General features: G+C 35.2%; 1 protein-coding gene across 1 annotated transcript in view; it reads left to right on the forward strand.

The window, feature by feature from the left end:
- Nucleotides 1-12,662: 12,662 nt before the first annotated feature.
- The window catches only part of LOC150095508 (cytochrome P450 3A8-like), a 58,023-nt gene continuing 52,771 nt past the window's right edge, over nucleotides 12,663-17,914 (forward strand). Inside the window, exon 1 of the mRNA XM_090410514.1 lies at nucleotides 12,663-12,833. Coding sequence (XP_090266640.1) covers nucleotides 12,751-12,833 — 83 coding nt within the window. The 5' untranslated portion in view covers nucleotides 12,663-12,750. The remainder of the gene's footprint in view (nucleotides 12,834-17,914) is intronic.

Consider the following 17,914-nt stretch of genomic DNA (forward strand, 5'->3'; position numbering starts at 1 on the left):
TTTAATTTTGCATGTGAGTAAGTGTTTCTCTTTTCATTATCGTAAGTCTAAATTTTGCTAATTTTTATTTTAAGATTCAATTTCTCCCAATGGAGAGGAAAAAAGCATCAAAGAAAAGCAATTTCTTTGAAAATGAAAATTGCAATTTCAGATCGCTCAGCAAAAGAAGAGGGATCTACGACGATTGGTAAACATTTTAATTTAGATGAATCTACTATAAGAGCAATTAAAAAGATTGAAGGCGCAATAAGAATATCTGTCATTTCTGGCACAAAACTGAGTGTCAAATTATCATCGTACTCAAGAGATGCTTTATTAGAAAAAAACGGAACGAGCGCTCGTAATTTGGATTGAAGTATTAACTCAAAGAAAAATTCCTATAAGTGGTTATTTAATTAAACAAAAAGCTCTTCGGTTATATGAACAGATGAAGCAATTGGAGCCATCTACTTCTGCTTCCCGGGCTGATAAAAATTTTTTGGCTACCAAGGATGGCTAACCGGGTTTTTAAAAAGAATTCACTTCATAACGTGAAGATTACCGGCGAGGATGCAGCAGCAGATGAAGAAGCAGCCAAACATTTTCAAGATAAGTTAGCCAAAATTATTGAAGATGGTGGATATTGTCCCAATCAAGTGTTTAACGCTGATGAAACAGGATTGTTTTGGAAGAAAATGTCTAGTTGAACTTACATCGCAAAGTGTGAGAAAGAAGCAAGTGGGTTTAAAGTATACAAAGATCGAGTAACGTTGTTACTTTGTAGCAATGCTTCAGGGGATCGAATGTTGAAACCCTTCCTAGTAAATCGATTTCTAAGACCACGTGCTCTAAAAGGCAAAGCTCTAAAACAGCTGTTGGTACATTGGAAGGTTAATACAAAGGCCTGGATAACAACTGCTGTATTTACTGAATGGTTCAATAATTGCTTTGTATATATGTTTCCACCAGAAGTGGAAACATATATGAAGCATTTTTATATAATAATACAAGATGCACAGATGAGGATTTTAAGAGCAATATAAGGATGCACTAAACTGGATCATATAAGAAATTAAGACATAAGAAAAGAACTAGATATTTATGACGTAAATGAAAAGATTAAGGAATATAGAGAGAAATGGAAAGCACAGCAATTTAGGATGTAAAGACATCGGCTACCAAAATTGCAAGAAAGACCTGTCTAAATGAAATCCCAAAATTACAGCAAAGAAAAGCACTTTTTTTGTAAACTAATTTTGGACTTTTATGTTATAAAAATTGTTCAAACTGGTTGCATGAACATATATTAAAAAATCCCATCAAACAACTCTGGACGAAACTAAAGTTCTCATAACGGGTAGTCTAATGCATACTTCTTTACGACTCTACTTAGGGATATTCTTAATTTACCTCATTTTTACGGAATTTATAAGAAACAACAATATCGCCTTTATTTGGATGTTTTATCGCCACAGAAAATTTCGGAGCAGGAAACTCATTAACACACAACCTGCAACTTTCGTGGCAGGTTGTGTGTTAATGACAACCACAGTCGCAAATTCCAAATTAATACATAAAAAAGGGATGTGATGCAAAATTCCTTAAATGGGATCTCGTCATCTATTTTGGGTTGTACGGAGTGACGTCACTCAAGAGGGCACGCAAACTCTGTTGCTAGTGCAAAAAATATAATAGTATAATAAAACAAAAGTAACTGTAAGTGGCATCTGTAATTGCTGTAAATTTCGGAATCATAATAGAAATATGAAATATTAATAATAAATAAATTATATCTGACATATGTAATCCACGATTATGTATCGCTTTCCACAAAATAAAATTAATAAGGATTATGGAAATACGTGAAGATGAAAATCTTAAAGCTAAAGATTAATAGGATTTCTATTCAGAAAACTGTAATTAGTGTAGTAAATACTATACATATTATGAAAAAGCCATGATATCATTAAGAAGGAATCAATATTTCACATCTTTTGTGGTTTTACTTCAGCCAGTAATTCAGCCAATCGAGCATTTTCTCTTAACTGAGTTTATTTCTATTGATAGAAATTTATTTCTATTGATTTATTTCTATACAAATCGATATATAAAAAATGAAGTCAAAATTTCTTCCAAAATATTATAATTTGATTCTTGGAATTTCATTTTATTATTCATTCCATACTTCAGAAAGATACATGAATTATTTGCAACAAAAAATTTTGTTCTTCGGGAATTTCCATTAAAATCTAAGTAGGATAAGTTTAGAATTATTTTTTCATTTTACTTGAACCATTTTAAAGGCAAACGTTTACAAAACGAAATTATGTCTTCAAGGCATGGACTAAAACAATCCTGTGTAAGTGGAGTGTGATAATGAAGAATGCTTTTACATAGAAGAAAGAACTCAGGAACCTCATTTGGCCTTTTTATATTTGCTGTCTCAAGGCAAATGATGAACTGATGCAATTTTTGCCTCACTTTCTCTTCTCATTCACCTCCTTCTCTTCCTTACCCTCCTCTCTTCGTGCTCCTTGACAAATCTGCAGTGCACATCATTCAACTGAATTTCTACCAAGTTTTATATCAATTCCTCCTTATGTTGCTGATAGTTCTGAGAATTACAACTCAAAGACAACACCTCTAAATTTTGTTCGATATTTCAGTGGAATGAAATGAAGACGGTAAGTTGCATTTTCTATTCCTCTGCAGGTAGCAACCACCGTAGCTCAATTAGCCTAAATGATATTTTGGTTCTACACACTTGGTTTCGAATCCCGACGAGGACAAAAATATGTCATGTTTCTCGAATAAACAAGATCTTTCCTTTCAGAAACTCAGTTTTTTTATTTTTTTTTTTTAAATCCTGAAAAACAGCAAACCTGCCAGAAAAACCGAAGACATTTACAACCATCACACACTGGTCATCACTGCTTCGACCGTAATTCCAAACAAACATCAACCACAGCCCCTGTAGACACCTCTATAACTCGCATCATTTAATCAATGTATAGATTTTATTCCTCGAATGTTTTACTTGCGTCTCCTCTAAAAATAATTTATATCTTACAAAATCTTATATACAAAAGAGCAAGCTAATTACGGAGATAGCAGGAAACCCACAATTAATAACAGTTATTACGTGGTTGATGTTAAACCTTTACTTGTTCAGAGTGCAAAATTCAGAATAATATTCGAGCAGTGTTTTACAGTAGAAACAACATATCACTAAGTAACAAAAATAACGTCAGTAAATTTGAAAATTTACTTCTTCGCTGAGTACTCGAATTTTCTCCGGTAATAAAAACACAAGTGTGAAATGATATATAGTTTGAATTAAATCTGATTTATCTACTCAGGTCTCGTTTTTCTACATTATTTCAGTTATCTTAACAAGAACCATAACTATTGGCAATCAAGAGGTATTCCATGTTTGAAACCATATCCACTGGTTGGGACGTTTCTTGAAGTATTTGGAAAGGTAAAATGCTTTATGCTTTTACGAAAAGTCCTTACAGTTTAAGATTAACATTGCAGTTCGTAGTGATTAAATAAAAAAATAATTAAGTTTATAAACTGATAAAAGTTTTGATTAAAAATATTGTTTTTTTTAATCTTGATAAAGCAGACAAGTGGTGAAAAAGAATATGATAATAGTGATATTCATACGGAAATGCAGTAAATGAACGAGATACGAGATTTGTGGTTGCAGTGCTGGAGAACTCACATATATGCAACACTCTATATGTCCCCATTATATATATATATATATATATATATATATATATATATATATATATATATATATATATATATATATATATATATATATATATATATATATATATATATATATATATATATATTAGTTTTACGGGAGGTGGCAGCACGTTAGTTACAGCTGACTGGAATCTAAATTGAAATATAATATTTCCATTAGATTAATAAATTCATTTAACATTAATTCCTAGAGAACTATTAAGCAGGTCAGTAGAAATTGGTATAGTTTTATCGAATTAATGCTCTAAAGAGAATCACTGGCCGAATAACATTAAGTATTCAGACTTCGAAATAAAGTGAAGTAATTGCCTTTTACAAGTAATTAAGCGGAAATTTCAGCGATAAGTTCCTTTATTAATTGAAAAATTTCTCTCTTTTCAATGTGGAAATGAAAAGCTATTAATATAGCAATGTTGAGGTAGTTAAATTGCGTAATTTAAATGTTTGAGACAATATATTGAAATCCAAACATCATTACGATTTTCTAAGTAGAGGAGAGAGCTAATAATACACCTGGACGATGAATTTGAAGTATTCCTACAAATTTGAAGATATTACGCTCTTTGGCGTGATGCATTCATATGAATATTATTTAAGTCAATTTGAAGTAAATCTCGTAATATCTTCATTAATGCTATTAGTGAAGCGAAGTGATATATCATAATGTGATATTAAGTTTGATATTATTCTAACAAGTAGTTATCATAATACGACGTTATCATAACATATTATAGTTTTCATATCATATCATTTGACTGATCTCTATGATATCGTATTGAATTTATTAAACTTCATAACATTAAATAGCATTAACTTTGAAAGATAAATAATCAGTCAAAATGGATGGTAGATCTGCGCACCCAAAGCACCATCTTGTAGCATTGATCACAAATAACAAATGTGTCTTCTATAAAGTAGAACTCCTAGCTATATTTAATGGGTGGAAGAGTAGGATATCAACTTCAGTGCTATCAAAATACAGTCTTAGCGTATTTCACTCAGAAAGGAATGAATAAGCGAGCGTTATAGAGCGTGAGCACCGCCTTCTGTCCTGTGACGGGCGTCTCTAGATACACCGTACCAGGGGCCGAGAAAGCATTAGAACTGACATTAAGCCCTTGAAATTGCTACCGCGTCGCGACAACATCGATAATGATCCATCCGACCGTTCACCTATTGTAACCTTGTTAGGACTTATTTCCTCTAAATGCTCAAGTTTATAGGAATGGGAAAATGGATGTCAATTCAATGTTATTAAATGGAAAGTCATCCACTTTGTCGTGTTTATATGTTCAATGTCATATTATATTCGTTAGGAGGTTGGAGTTCAGGGGCCATGTAGCAAAGATTGCAAATACAACTCAAAAGATAATTGCAATGCTGGAACGAACGTTCACATGTAAAGATAAGGATGTCATTTTGCCTTGATACGACCTCACTTGGACTATTGTGCACAGGTCTGGTCTCCTGGCTTCCGTGTTGATTCTGATATACTGGAGAGAGTGCAGAGGAGAGTGTTAAAAACGATATCAGGATTATGGAATACTGAGTATGAAGGCAGATTGAGAATTTGCAGACTGCAGACACTATCAAACAGGAGAAAAGAGGGATGATATGATTGAGACTTACAAACTTCTGAAAGGTTCATACAGGATTTCATTTGAAGGAATTTTATGGAGAGTGGGGAAATTATAAGAGGACATTCTTTGAAGATGAGAATGAATGCCGCTAAGCAGTGGGGGATAGATTTTTCTCTCATAGGGTGGTACATGACTAGAATGGATTGCCATTGGATGTTGTGATTGCAGGTAGTGTGAATGAATTCAGGAATATGTATGACAGCTGGTGAGTGTATTATGTGGCTTCCGTCGATGGGTCCCTGACTCTCTGGAGGACTTTCTTAATGATAATGGGGATGGAAAAGCCAGAAAAAGTAAAAAAAAAAAGACAATATAATTTCAATACAGTAAGACAATATATTGTCTTATATAACCATAGACCAATCTATTTGCTATTACAATTGCCAAAATGATTATATCCATCACATTAAATAATGTCAAGATTTTCGGATGCATAGTCATATCAACAAGCATAATCCACAGCAAGATTCTCTACAATAAATCAGATCCACACTATCCACCAAGAAACAAAAAACGCAAGTAGTATGGGTGACGGTTTGAACAAGATCAAGATCAAGATAAGATAAGGAATCGTGACGTGATTGGTTGAAGACGTCATTGTGTGCGTGGCTTCATGGGTGTGGAATGTTTGGAATTTCCCTGTGGGCAAGTGTGTCACTGGCTTCAGTTGTTGTGTTTTGGTTCGCGTATGGGATTATGGGTGATGGCAGAGATAAGGATTCGTGTTGTGATTGGTGGTGCAATTCTGACAAGATGAAGATCAAGATAAGATAAGGAATGGTGACGTGGGTGTGTGTTGTTTTCAGATGTAGATAAGTGACGTCATTTGTTATTTGTAAATAAATGTCGTCATTTGTCATTTGTAAATAAGTGACGTTGTTGTTTTGAATGGAAAGGATGATATTAGTGGATAAGAAATCGTGTCGTGATTGGTGCTCACTTCTGACAAGATCAAGATCAAGATAAGATAAGAATCGTGTCGTGGGTGTGTGTTGTTTTCCCCCCCCCCCCCCACCCCCCCCCCCCCCCACCCCCCCCCCCCCCCACCCCCCCCCCCCCCCACCCCCCCCCCCCCCCACCCCCCCCCCCCCCCACCCCCCCCCCCCCCCACCCCCCCCCCCCCCCACCCCCCCCCCCCCCCACCCCCCCCCCCCCCCACCCCCCCCCCCCCCCACCCCCCCCCCCCCCCACCCCCCCCCCCCCCCACCCCCCCCCCCCCCCACCCCCCCCCCCCCCCACCCCCCCCCCCCCCCACCCCCCCCCCCCCCCACCCCCCCCCCCCCCCACCCCCCCCCCCCCCCACCCCCCCCCCCCCCCACCCCCCCCCCCCCCCACCCCCCCCCCCCCCCACCCCCCCCCCCCCCCACCCCCCCCCCCCCCCACCCCCCCCCCCCCCCACCCCCCCCCCCCCCCACCCCCCCCCCCCCCCACCCCCCCCCCCCCCCACCCCCCCCCCCCCCCACCCCCCCCCCCCCCCACCCCCCCCCCCCCCCACCCCCAGACACTAGTGTATAATTAATTATTCAGAAAAATCTAATCACACCCGCCATCACGACATACTCTAAGAATTCCCGTAGACGACAATGACAGATGTGTGCCACCCTGGGAAAATTCAAAGATATCTTATCTCAAAACATAGCCCACAATTCCATAGCCAAACCAAAATACCAGACAAAGACATAACGTCACGATCCTTATCTTATCTTGATCTTGATGTTGTCAGAAGTGTCCACCAATGACAACACGATTACTTATACACTAATATATTTCCCTTTCCATTCAAAACAATAACGTCACTTATTTACAACTAACAAATGACGTCACTTATCTACATCTGAAAACAACACACACCCACGACACGATTCTTATCTTATCTTGATCTTGATCTTGTCAGAAGTGAGCACTAATCACGACACGATTTCTTATCCACTAATATCATCCTTTCCATTCAAAACAACAACGTCACTTATTTACAAATAACAAATGACGACATTTATTTACAAATAACAAATGACGTCACTTATCTGCATCTGAAAACAACACACACCCACGTCACCATTCCTTATCTTATCTTGATCTTCATCTTGTCAGAGTTGCACCACCAATCACAACACGAATCCTTATCTCTGCCATCACCCATAATCCCATACGCGAATCAAAACACAACAACTGAAGCCAGTGACACACTTGCCCACAGGGAAATTCCAAACATTCCACACCCATGAAGCCACGCACACAATGACGTCATCAACCAACACGTCACGATTCCTTATCTTATCTTGATCTTGATCTTGTTCAAACCGTCACCCATACTACTAACGCAAACGAATATATCTGATGATCCAAGAGACTGTCGCCAGGAAATCTTAGTTTAGAGAAACCCCATCAGTTAGCAGTTTCAATTTAAACAAATTTGAAATGCTTTCATTAATGCCGAGTTCAGTTCCCAGAACAGGTTTATGAACTCATGATCACCTTACACTTGGCCACATAATTATTATTTCTTCTTATTACAATCGACAGTGGTGTGTGTGTGTGTGTGTGTGTGTTTGTGCTGACTCAATCAGCGATAATTGAATGCCATTTACCATCATGAAACTGAATGGTAACAGTATATCCTGAAATGGTGAGAATTGTGGGTCCCTGAAGAAGAAATTTCTCAATCTCTTCTTCAGGGACACAACGATGTGAAAAAGTCTAACATTGGAATGATATCATTGGAAAGATCTGAATGAAGAATAGCATACCTGTATGTAGTGTTCTTTGATAATCATGAGAAAGCTTCATTTTGACATTATTTCTACCGATTCTGTTTATCTTTGGTTCTGAGCACAAACATTTGATCAACTGCACCGATTTCTGCTCCGATGTACTGTAGAATGCTACAAACGACAGCTCACTGCATATGGTAGTACGGATGCTTTGTGTTCCGTAGTGTTTGCAAATTATAATGTAGTCACATGATTTTAAACTAAAAAAGTCGACATTTTGTCTCGATAAGCATAACACAGTGCCATCTAGTGTAACGAAACTAAATCATAACAAGAAATTCTGAAACCCAGAGCATTCCTTAAGAGTTATCACGAGTATTATCAAATGGGTTTGATAAATCAGAGTTGTTTAAACCTTCGTACGAATTGTTTAAAAATGCTCTGATTAATGACATTCTCACCTTCAAAGATCTGAATGTGTCTGAAAATAAAAATAACATATTCATGCATTATTCGTTATGATACATTAAAAAGAATTTTATTTTCGCATCACTTGTGCTTCTTGGGGTATTTTTTTCACTCTGAGGACAAACTTTTCATTAAATGCGCAAATGTGAACACTAATCAGTGTGTAATGTACTGCAATTCAATTCATTTTGCAAATAATTTAAAAGGCGTTTAGTATACACAACTAAGTTGCTAATTAATAAGATACTCGTGATTTCAATATTTATTTATTTAAATTTAATTATTTAACCCTTTTGTCTCAGTTAAGCACCTGACCGATTTTCTCCAATTCGAGACTATTTCTTTTAATACTCATAATTTATTTACGCATGGAATGATGTCATTGGAAAGATCTTCGTATTGTATACAACTACATATTATGACACATCATAATAAGCAGTCAATCACAGAGAGGAAAATAAAACCAAAATTACTGAAGCGTTCTGCTATTATGTTTGGGTTCTTTAATGTGGCTTTTAAGAAAATATTTTTGTTTTCTTCACAATAGCAATAAGAATAATTAAACGTTTTAACTTTTGTTGCGGGAGAAGAGAAGATAATTTCCTGGTGTTTCTAAGACATAGCTTACTTTAGAAATGACAACAGAAGAAGTAGAAGTACTAATATAAATAGACTTTCTTGAAAGAAGCTCTCCAAATAAATTTTCCTCGTCTGTGGCATAAATAAAAGATTTTTATAACATGAAAGAAATTTATTTGAAATAATTAGAATAATTTCATTAAACACCTGAACAACTCGTAAAATTAAATGTGTGTGTGTGTGTGTGTGTGTGCGTGCGTGCGTGCGCGCGCGCCAGATTAGATCGCGCCCTGAGGCAAACAATTAAATATCGTTCTTGATGGATTATAAAAGCAAAAGCAAAATTATATAAGAAAATATCCAATTGCTGTTTTGTTTTTATCACAAGAGAAACATCAATGCAAAACAATTAATAATAATATTAATAAAAATGTTTGCTCTACAGGGATATCGCAGAAATAAAACTGTTTTAAGCTCTTCTAAATTTAAATTATAAGCATTTGCTTCGCTAACAGGAATTGGTAGCTAGCGTACCGATGGCGCCCACCCTAATATGGAAGAACGAGCGCCCTTATTATGTAGCATAGAGGCAGCTGCGCCGTGAGGCAGGCTGCCTCTATGCTACACCCTGTCGAGGGTACTGTGTGTGTGTGGGGGGGGGGGGGTCGCATTTCTTGCAACGTTCAGGGCAGCAGCGTTTTATACAGTGTTCACTCCCTTCTCCCTTGCTTTCTGGATGCTTTCTATATCACCAGTGTAGCCTTAGAATGCATGTTAAGCAGTAAATGCTCTTCACCACACAGAGGTTGTGCTGAAGAACGTTGCACACATACTACGGTGATCCTGTCCATCTCGGTAACCTTCGGTGTTGACTGCTTTCGAGTAATCATCAGGAAAGATTTCCATTAAAGCAATATGGCAATTACCTCGAAAGACTGTCATCCTTTTGTGCAGTATTAAAAGAGCCCTTCTGAACTTGGGATTGCATAGTAGTTATTCGATATCGTTAAAGATTAGAACTTACTTTATCGACTGATTTATTTGTTCTTGATATAATTAATGAAACATAACTTTTAAAACAAACGGCACAATAACTTGTCCGTTTACAATTCGAACTGATCGTAGTGTTTTTACAATAATTATAATGATAATCTACTGATCACCACTATTTCCACGTGCGAAGTTTATTCTATAAAATAAGATTCTGATTAAAAAGAGTATCATACATTTATTTATTTATTCACACATTTATATTTTCGAATGAAAATTTGTTCGTTCATTGAAATTTAGGTGATACAATTTATCATTGAAATAAACGAATCACTGGATATCAGAGTAGCAATTAAGTACCAGCTGGATGAAATTTAATAAAATGTCGTATTCTAATTGAAATTGCAATGAACGAAGTCATTTTAATAATTGTTTTCAATGACCTAATAAGCAAAATAGAAGTATACGTTTAGAGGGCAAATACAGACTCTGGAACTCAGTGTGTAAATACTACAACGACGTCTTATTAAAGAATGCACCAAATTAGACAATTTAACAGATGAAGGCGTCAGAAAAGAACTAGATATTTATGACGTAAATGAAAAGATCAAGGAGTATTGAGAGAAAGGAAAAGATATCGTCTATCAAAAGAGGTGGATAGATATAAACAAAAGGGAAAGAGTGAGAGAGGAAGACTAGTGAAGCCGGAACAGAGAAATGCCTAATTCTTGGAGAGACGAAGGAGAAGTGCTGTTGCCTTAATGCGAAGAAGAATGTGCAGTGTTCTACGATAGTAAGAAATCCTCTTAATAACTCACTTTCAGAGATGCTAGCGAAAGTGTTCAAAGAATTTTCTTTTAAAAATGTCAAAGAATTATGCCTCCTTATATGCGACTCATAATTTCTACTAAAATATATTTTTTTCCATAGTCGTTATAGTCGTTTTTAAGAGCCTCCATAGCTCAGCGGGTATAGACGAAGCCATTTGGTTGGAAAACCTGGGTTCGATCCCCGTCCCTGATGTGAGGAAGCTTTATCTAGTCTCTTTCGATTAAAGGTGAGTTAGCTGGTCTCATAAAGAGGTAGAGGGTTTCTTTCCGGGTTTTTCGTCTCTCAGAACAGGCAAACCGGCCCCGTGAACACACACTGCTACAGTCAAAAATACATAATTTATCTCTCATTAGGAGGCTCAACCAGTTCTAAGGGGCGGTTGAGGAACGGGGGGCACCCCACATGAATAAAAGAAATAGTCATTTTTTATTTATTTTTCATGTAGTCGGGAAATTATTTTCGTTGGAGACCACTCTTTCGTTTTTAAATGCACACCTAAATCTTACAAGAAAGACCTGCTTTTGCCTGCTTTTGTTTAGGAGTTCCCCTTTATTAATGCCATTGGCTTTTTACTTAAGATTTCTTAGGATTAGAAAATATATTGCAGATGTATTTTCCAACCCTCGGAGATTAGGAAGCTCCACAACAAAAAAATTAGGTCACAACTCCGACCAATAGGCGATAACACGAACACTTCAAACGCAGAAACACCAAGCCGACATGACATAGCATCCACATCCTCCATGAGTTCAGACGACGACCCACTGGGTCGAAACGGCTCGCACCCCGTCAACCCTATTCCCCCCTTTTCCCATAAACCTTTCCCTTCCTCTAAAAACAAGTTTCTAATTTCAGTCCCTTTTTCATCTTTTCCCACCCTACAAAAAATAGCGCTCCGCCCACCCTTAAATATAATATGTGTATATATTATATAAAAACCCGGGATTTTTCAAATTAATTCTCCCAGTTTGCGAACACCCCTACTCCCCTTTCAACACCTAACAGCAGAAATATGCACACTGCAGAAAGAAGACAGGCAACAACATCCAAGAAGGGGTAAGTGCGATTTTTCTTCTATTATGCTGCATATATTTGTCTCTAAAAATACATCTGCAATGCCCTAAAAAATCTTGAGTAAAAAGCCAATGACATTGATAAAGGGGCACTTCTAAACAAAAGCAAGCAAAATAGCCGTAAAAATAATAGTTTTTAAGAGGAATAACATGGGAGTTTTCCCAGAAAAAATATTGTTGAATCTTTATATTATCAAAATTGTTCACGCCGGTTGCATTAACCAATATTAAAAAAAAAAAAAATTAAACAACTCTGGACGAAACTATAGGTCTCATAACGGATAGTCTAATATATACTTCTTTGCCATTCTACTCAGGGATATTCTTAATATACCTCATTTGGAATGTTATAATAAACGACAATATCGACTTTTTGGACGTTTTAGCAAAACAACATTATCGTCGCAATGGAGACAGTTTCGTAGCAAAAAACTCAGCGTGTGTGTTAATGACAATCATAGTTGCAAATTCAACACTGATACTTTAAAAAAAAAAGGGATGTGATGCAACATTCGTTAAATAGGTTGACGTCATCCGTCTTGTCTTGTACGGAGTGACGCCACTCAAGAGGGCACACAAACGCTGTATGTATTGCGTGTGGAAAAGATAATAAAGCAGCTATCTCGAGTGGGAAAGCACTAACGTGATATTTTATTTTGTGCAGAAGACACGACGGGGAGTTGGACGACAGCCTTCGCAATGGAGATATTCGAAATTAGCATTCCAAACTGGCTTTTATATGCAGTGGTGGTTCAGCTGGTGACTCTGATTGCGTCATATTTGTAAGTAAAAGCATCCTGTTTTCCTACTGTTTACTTAACTTCCTGTTTTAATTTTCTTCGTTACTATAACGAAAAGTATATGTTAACATATTAGCAAAAGTAACTGCTAACGGCATCCCCTAATTCCTTTAAACTTCCAAAAGCATAATACAAATATGAAATAATAATGATAAATAAATTGTGCCTAACATTCATAATCCACGAATATCTACTACAGGGATGTTCAACCCGCGGCCCTGGATTGTTAGTAATTCGGCCCCATAAGATCTTTTACAGTATTGTGTGATTTTTAGCAATATTTTTCATCACTGTTGCGCGGTCTCCTTCGGTGACAACATAATACTGTGTAGGCGAAGGGCGCAGTGTGATACTAACTTTTACTTAACTGCGTATATCAGACGTTACTTGAGCTAGTGCGACTTGGCTAGTAAAGACGCAACGATTACCGATAATAATATTTCAACCTACTTACAGGTGCATGTTGCTATGGAGACCGGCATTTTAGTCATTAAACAAATATATGGTATTCTTTCTTAATTATTAAACTTGAGTTTTTTGTGTTATTTCGTAAAATAATTTAATAAATTAAAATTAATTTAGCAGCTCTGGTATAGGAAGTTATCAAATAGTCATCAAATAGTTTTTTGCTCATGATATTGTTATAATTACGTTTACAACATCGTTAATACTATAAAAATAAATGGTTATTTAATTATTTTTTTTTACCTCAGCCTGCATTCAACGTCATCTCAAAAGAATGCAGAACCAAAAAAAAAAAAGAAAAAGAAAAATAGTGGAAGAAGAAGAGTGTTCAATAAAAAATGGACAAATGAGTATTTTTTATCCGCGAAAAATAGCATGGCAGTATGCTTGAATTGTTTGGAAATCTTGTCAGTTTTCAAATATTATAATTTGAAAAGACATGCTGCCAAATTCGATGTATATCAAGGAATGTTTCGTAAAAACAAAACAGACGAACTGAAAGAAAGTCTCTCAACAAAGGTTTTTCACCTCAGACTCTATTATGAAAGCTAGTTATGTGGTAGCAAGTGTGATTGCAAAAGAATCAAAACCATTTACTGATGTTGAGTTTATTAAACAATGTATTAAACGCGTTGTAGATAACATTTGGCCTGATAAAAAACGGATTTTTCTAAGAGCAATTTGTTTCACCAAACAATAGCTAGGCGAATTGAATAAATACGGAAATCTATCAAAAGGGATTTGAAGAGTAAATCTGCCAATCACAAGCTGCCGATAGATGAAAGTACTAAAGCTACAGATACGGCTTAACAGGGCCGAGCCGTGCGGTTGTGCAGATTGTGCACCGCACAAGGGTGCTTGAAGATAGGGGCGCCATTTCACCACGGGAAATAATTTTAAAAAATATAAATTTTCTTATTCTTGAATTATATCGTTTGAAGTGAAACGTTATCAATATTACCACAGATTTTATTTCACAGAGTAAGCATCGACTCAGCGAAAATTTTATAAATATTCTCGATTGTTTATTATATTTTTAGTGGAAATTGTTAGTTTAAGACAGACCGTGAATTCATTCTTACGCTGTGCTTTGCTCAGTAACGTCGACAGGATGTTGCATAGAGGCAGCCTGCCTCACGGCGCTACTTAATAAGAGCGCTCGCTCAGCCGTATTACGGCTACAAGATATTTTACAAAAATACAGCGTTTAGTTAACAAATAAAAAGGTGCCATTTCCCATTGACAGTTAAATATCTACTTATTATATTTTATTAATAAAAAAATTACAGTTATACATACTAAAACTAAACATTTTTCGAACCCACTTATTAGATACTTAAGGAAACAACCCATAAAGTGTCATACGATGTGAATTTCATAAACTTTTATAGTCTATATATAAATATATATATCTATTAATTTATATTATGCACGAATTCTCCTACTCAAACTGCGGGTTTCTATCTCCCCGAATTTCACATTTGAGCGATAATTCGCTCAAATGTGAAATTTGTCAAAAAGTACTCTATCCCCAACAGCTATTATACTGCAGAAACACTAAAACCAATTAGTTTTATCATGTCACTGGATAAGGTTCACAGACATCATTTGCAGACTAATATATATTTCTCAAAATATATTTCTCAACAAATAGTGCAATTACAGACAACTAGGAATATAAACACTAACTAATGAATGACATCTTCCCTCCAACAGAAACTGCTATATACAACAGGTGCAACATATGGTTTCGCTTGACACTACCACATCATGAACGTGTTAAAACTGAGAAATATATAGTGAATGCATTTCAGATATTATGAAAATCGGTTTAAGAGAAGTAGCATTTCAATTCAATTGTCAGCTTGTTTTGTTTGGGTAGCTCGATCTTTTGTTAATACCGCACCAATCATATGCACTTCTTAACAGTGGCTTTTTCTCTATTATACTGGCCCACTCGCGCACATCTTTCACTTCTCATTGGTAATTTGTCAAGGATTGTTCATTACGTATCTCAAGTCTTAAATTACTGGTAATTTTTGCTTGATATAATGGGAAAGAAGATGACTCTATTTGGGTAGATAACTGATTGCACACAAGGAAACCACTCTTGAGGACAGAAAAAGTGATGAAGAATAGAAGATTCTTGGTAAGTCATACCCATTTTCAGTTTTTTTTTTCTGAAAACTTTAGTTTCCGAAAAATCCCCACAAATATCTCGCAGCACGATTTTTTAGCTTTAATTTTGGGTAAAAAGTGCTAGTTATAGTCGAATAAATACGGTAATTTTTTTTAGATTTCAAATTGTTAAGTATGAATCATTGGTTAAAGACTGGATTTATAAAATGCACAAAAGAGAGCAGATATAGAAATAAGCAATTTCACTCCTCTCGTTGATGATAAATTATTTATATTAAGTAAAAATGATTATCTTTATAAATTTTGTTCTATTAAAAATAAATAATGTTTTTTTTGTTTAAATGTACATCTAAATTCAAATAAAACACAGTTACAATGAAATATATTTTTATTTATTTATTTATTTATTATTATTATTATTATTATTATTATTATTATTATTATTATTATTATTATTATTATTATTATTTTGATAAGGGTATTTTGAAAAGGTACTTGGTAATAATGAAAATTAAAGAAGGGTACACGGATATCTGAAGTTTCAGAAACACTGATCTATCCAAAAATATTTAGTCTGAAACATAGATGTACAAAACATGTTCGTTTTCTTAAATTCCGCTTCGAATTTGAATGAACAGACGAAATAGCGTCTATCCAAACACGCACTTACATTTTTTTCGGAGTCATTTCAATTTTGAATGTGAAACATATTGAGTGTACTGTGTATTCTGTGTTTAAGTGACTTTGGACATTTTGACTTTGAATTTAGTTGTGTACTTATTTTTAGATTTTTGATAGACAAATAAAATTTTAAAGAAAATAGTTTATTAATTATAAACATATTAATCAGTTGAGGAACCTTAGCTAAAAATCCCGTATATATGCGGGATAGACTATCGGCGCATCAGGCTGACGTGGCTCGAATTAAATTAATAAACATAGGTATTTATGAGCTATAAAACCCTTTAGATGAGCTTTGTTTACACATACTGCAATTAGCCCTTTCTTGATAATTTTTGGTGTATTTTTGCATCATTTCATTTTGTGCGTTACAGTGCTACTGTGCAGTTGCCTTTTGTCTTATAAAATATATTTATGGTTTTTTAGTAAATTATTTTGTGAATTTAGATTATTATTCACGTAAAGTATTATTCACATCTATTATATTTTTGCTAAGTTTGAAAATCAGTTAAATCGTTTAATTTTAGTTAATTATCTTATTTTGAAAACAGAAGATTTTTATGTTATGTTGGGTAGACATCTAGAAAATAAATAATTTTCAATAAGAGATTTATTTATATATTTTTTCTTGTTCTGGTTGGAAGACATTGGAGTTGGGGTTCTTTTACTGATTTCTTTATTAAATAATTTTAATATACTAGAAATTTCTTAATTATTAAACAATTACCAGAATGTAAAAACATTAAATAAATATCACTGAGAAATCAATCAGTGGCTAATATCTCTACATGTTAATTTTCAAAAAATACCTAAAATATAAGCATATTTATTATTCAAAACATCTGAAAAATCAAATTCTGTAATTAAAAAAAAAATAGTCAGTCTTGGACCATTCACCTTAAAAATAATAGACGGTTAAGGGGTTAAAAAATAAGTTGAAGGGAAATTTTCAGAAATTATTATTTATTTTGCTGGACAACTTTTAACGCTCTTCTTATTTTAAACTCTAACCATGTGTATTAACCCTTAGATGTCGGAAAAAAGCCAAAGAAGTTATCTGGTACACAAAACAGGAAAAGACAATTGCAGGGAGTATACAACTGGAACATAAACTGGCTGGGCCTATTGTTAATATCACATTTTAATCTACGAAGTGCTTATTTAATAGTTACATTTGAAATTGGGAATTCGTCCATTAAATATGTCTGTGATCGTTCTTCTATATATATACTCTATAATATAAAATGATAATTAAAATTAAGTGATATTACATCCCATTTTGTTCCGCTACAAAACCTTCGAATTATATCTAGGTCTATCTACTCACTGATGAGACCTCAGTAAAGGTTGAAATCAATCTGGGTAGTGACCTTCTCTCATAATGAAAAACAGTAATACAGCTCCTAGGAGCTGGGCGACACATTATGGGTAAATATCAAGAACAGTGAACGGAGCCTGCTCCACCCTTACTATGAGTTACCTCTGGGTTGCACTACCAGGTGGACTATGAGTTGCCCTGGTGTTGTACTATCCAGGTATTTGCTTCATATCAGTTCATATTAAAATTTAAAAAAAAAACCACTAATAACTAAAAATAATAACTATCCAGGTTTGCTGGACGTGTATATACGTCCAGCAAACCTGGACATATTTTTTTGCTAACAGCGGTTCCTGTTAGCAAAAAAATGGTACACTTACATACATTAATTTCATGGAATACATACAGCAGTTCCTGTTAGCTTTATATTCTAAGGAAAAAACAATATATTTCAAATGGA

This window comes from Typopeltis vanoorti, chromosome 20, assembly GCF_054136105.1.
Source record: "Typopeltis vanoorti isolate ZY-2024b chromosome 20, IOZ_Tvanoo_1.0, whole genome shotgun sequence".
NCBI lineage: Eukaryota > Metazoa > Arthropoda > Arachnida > Uropygi > Thelyphonidae > Typopeltis > Typopeltis vanoorti.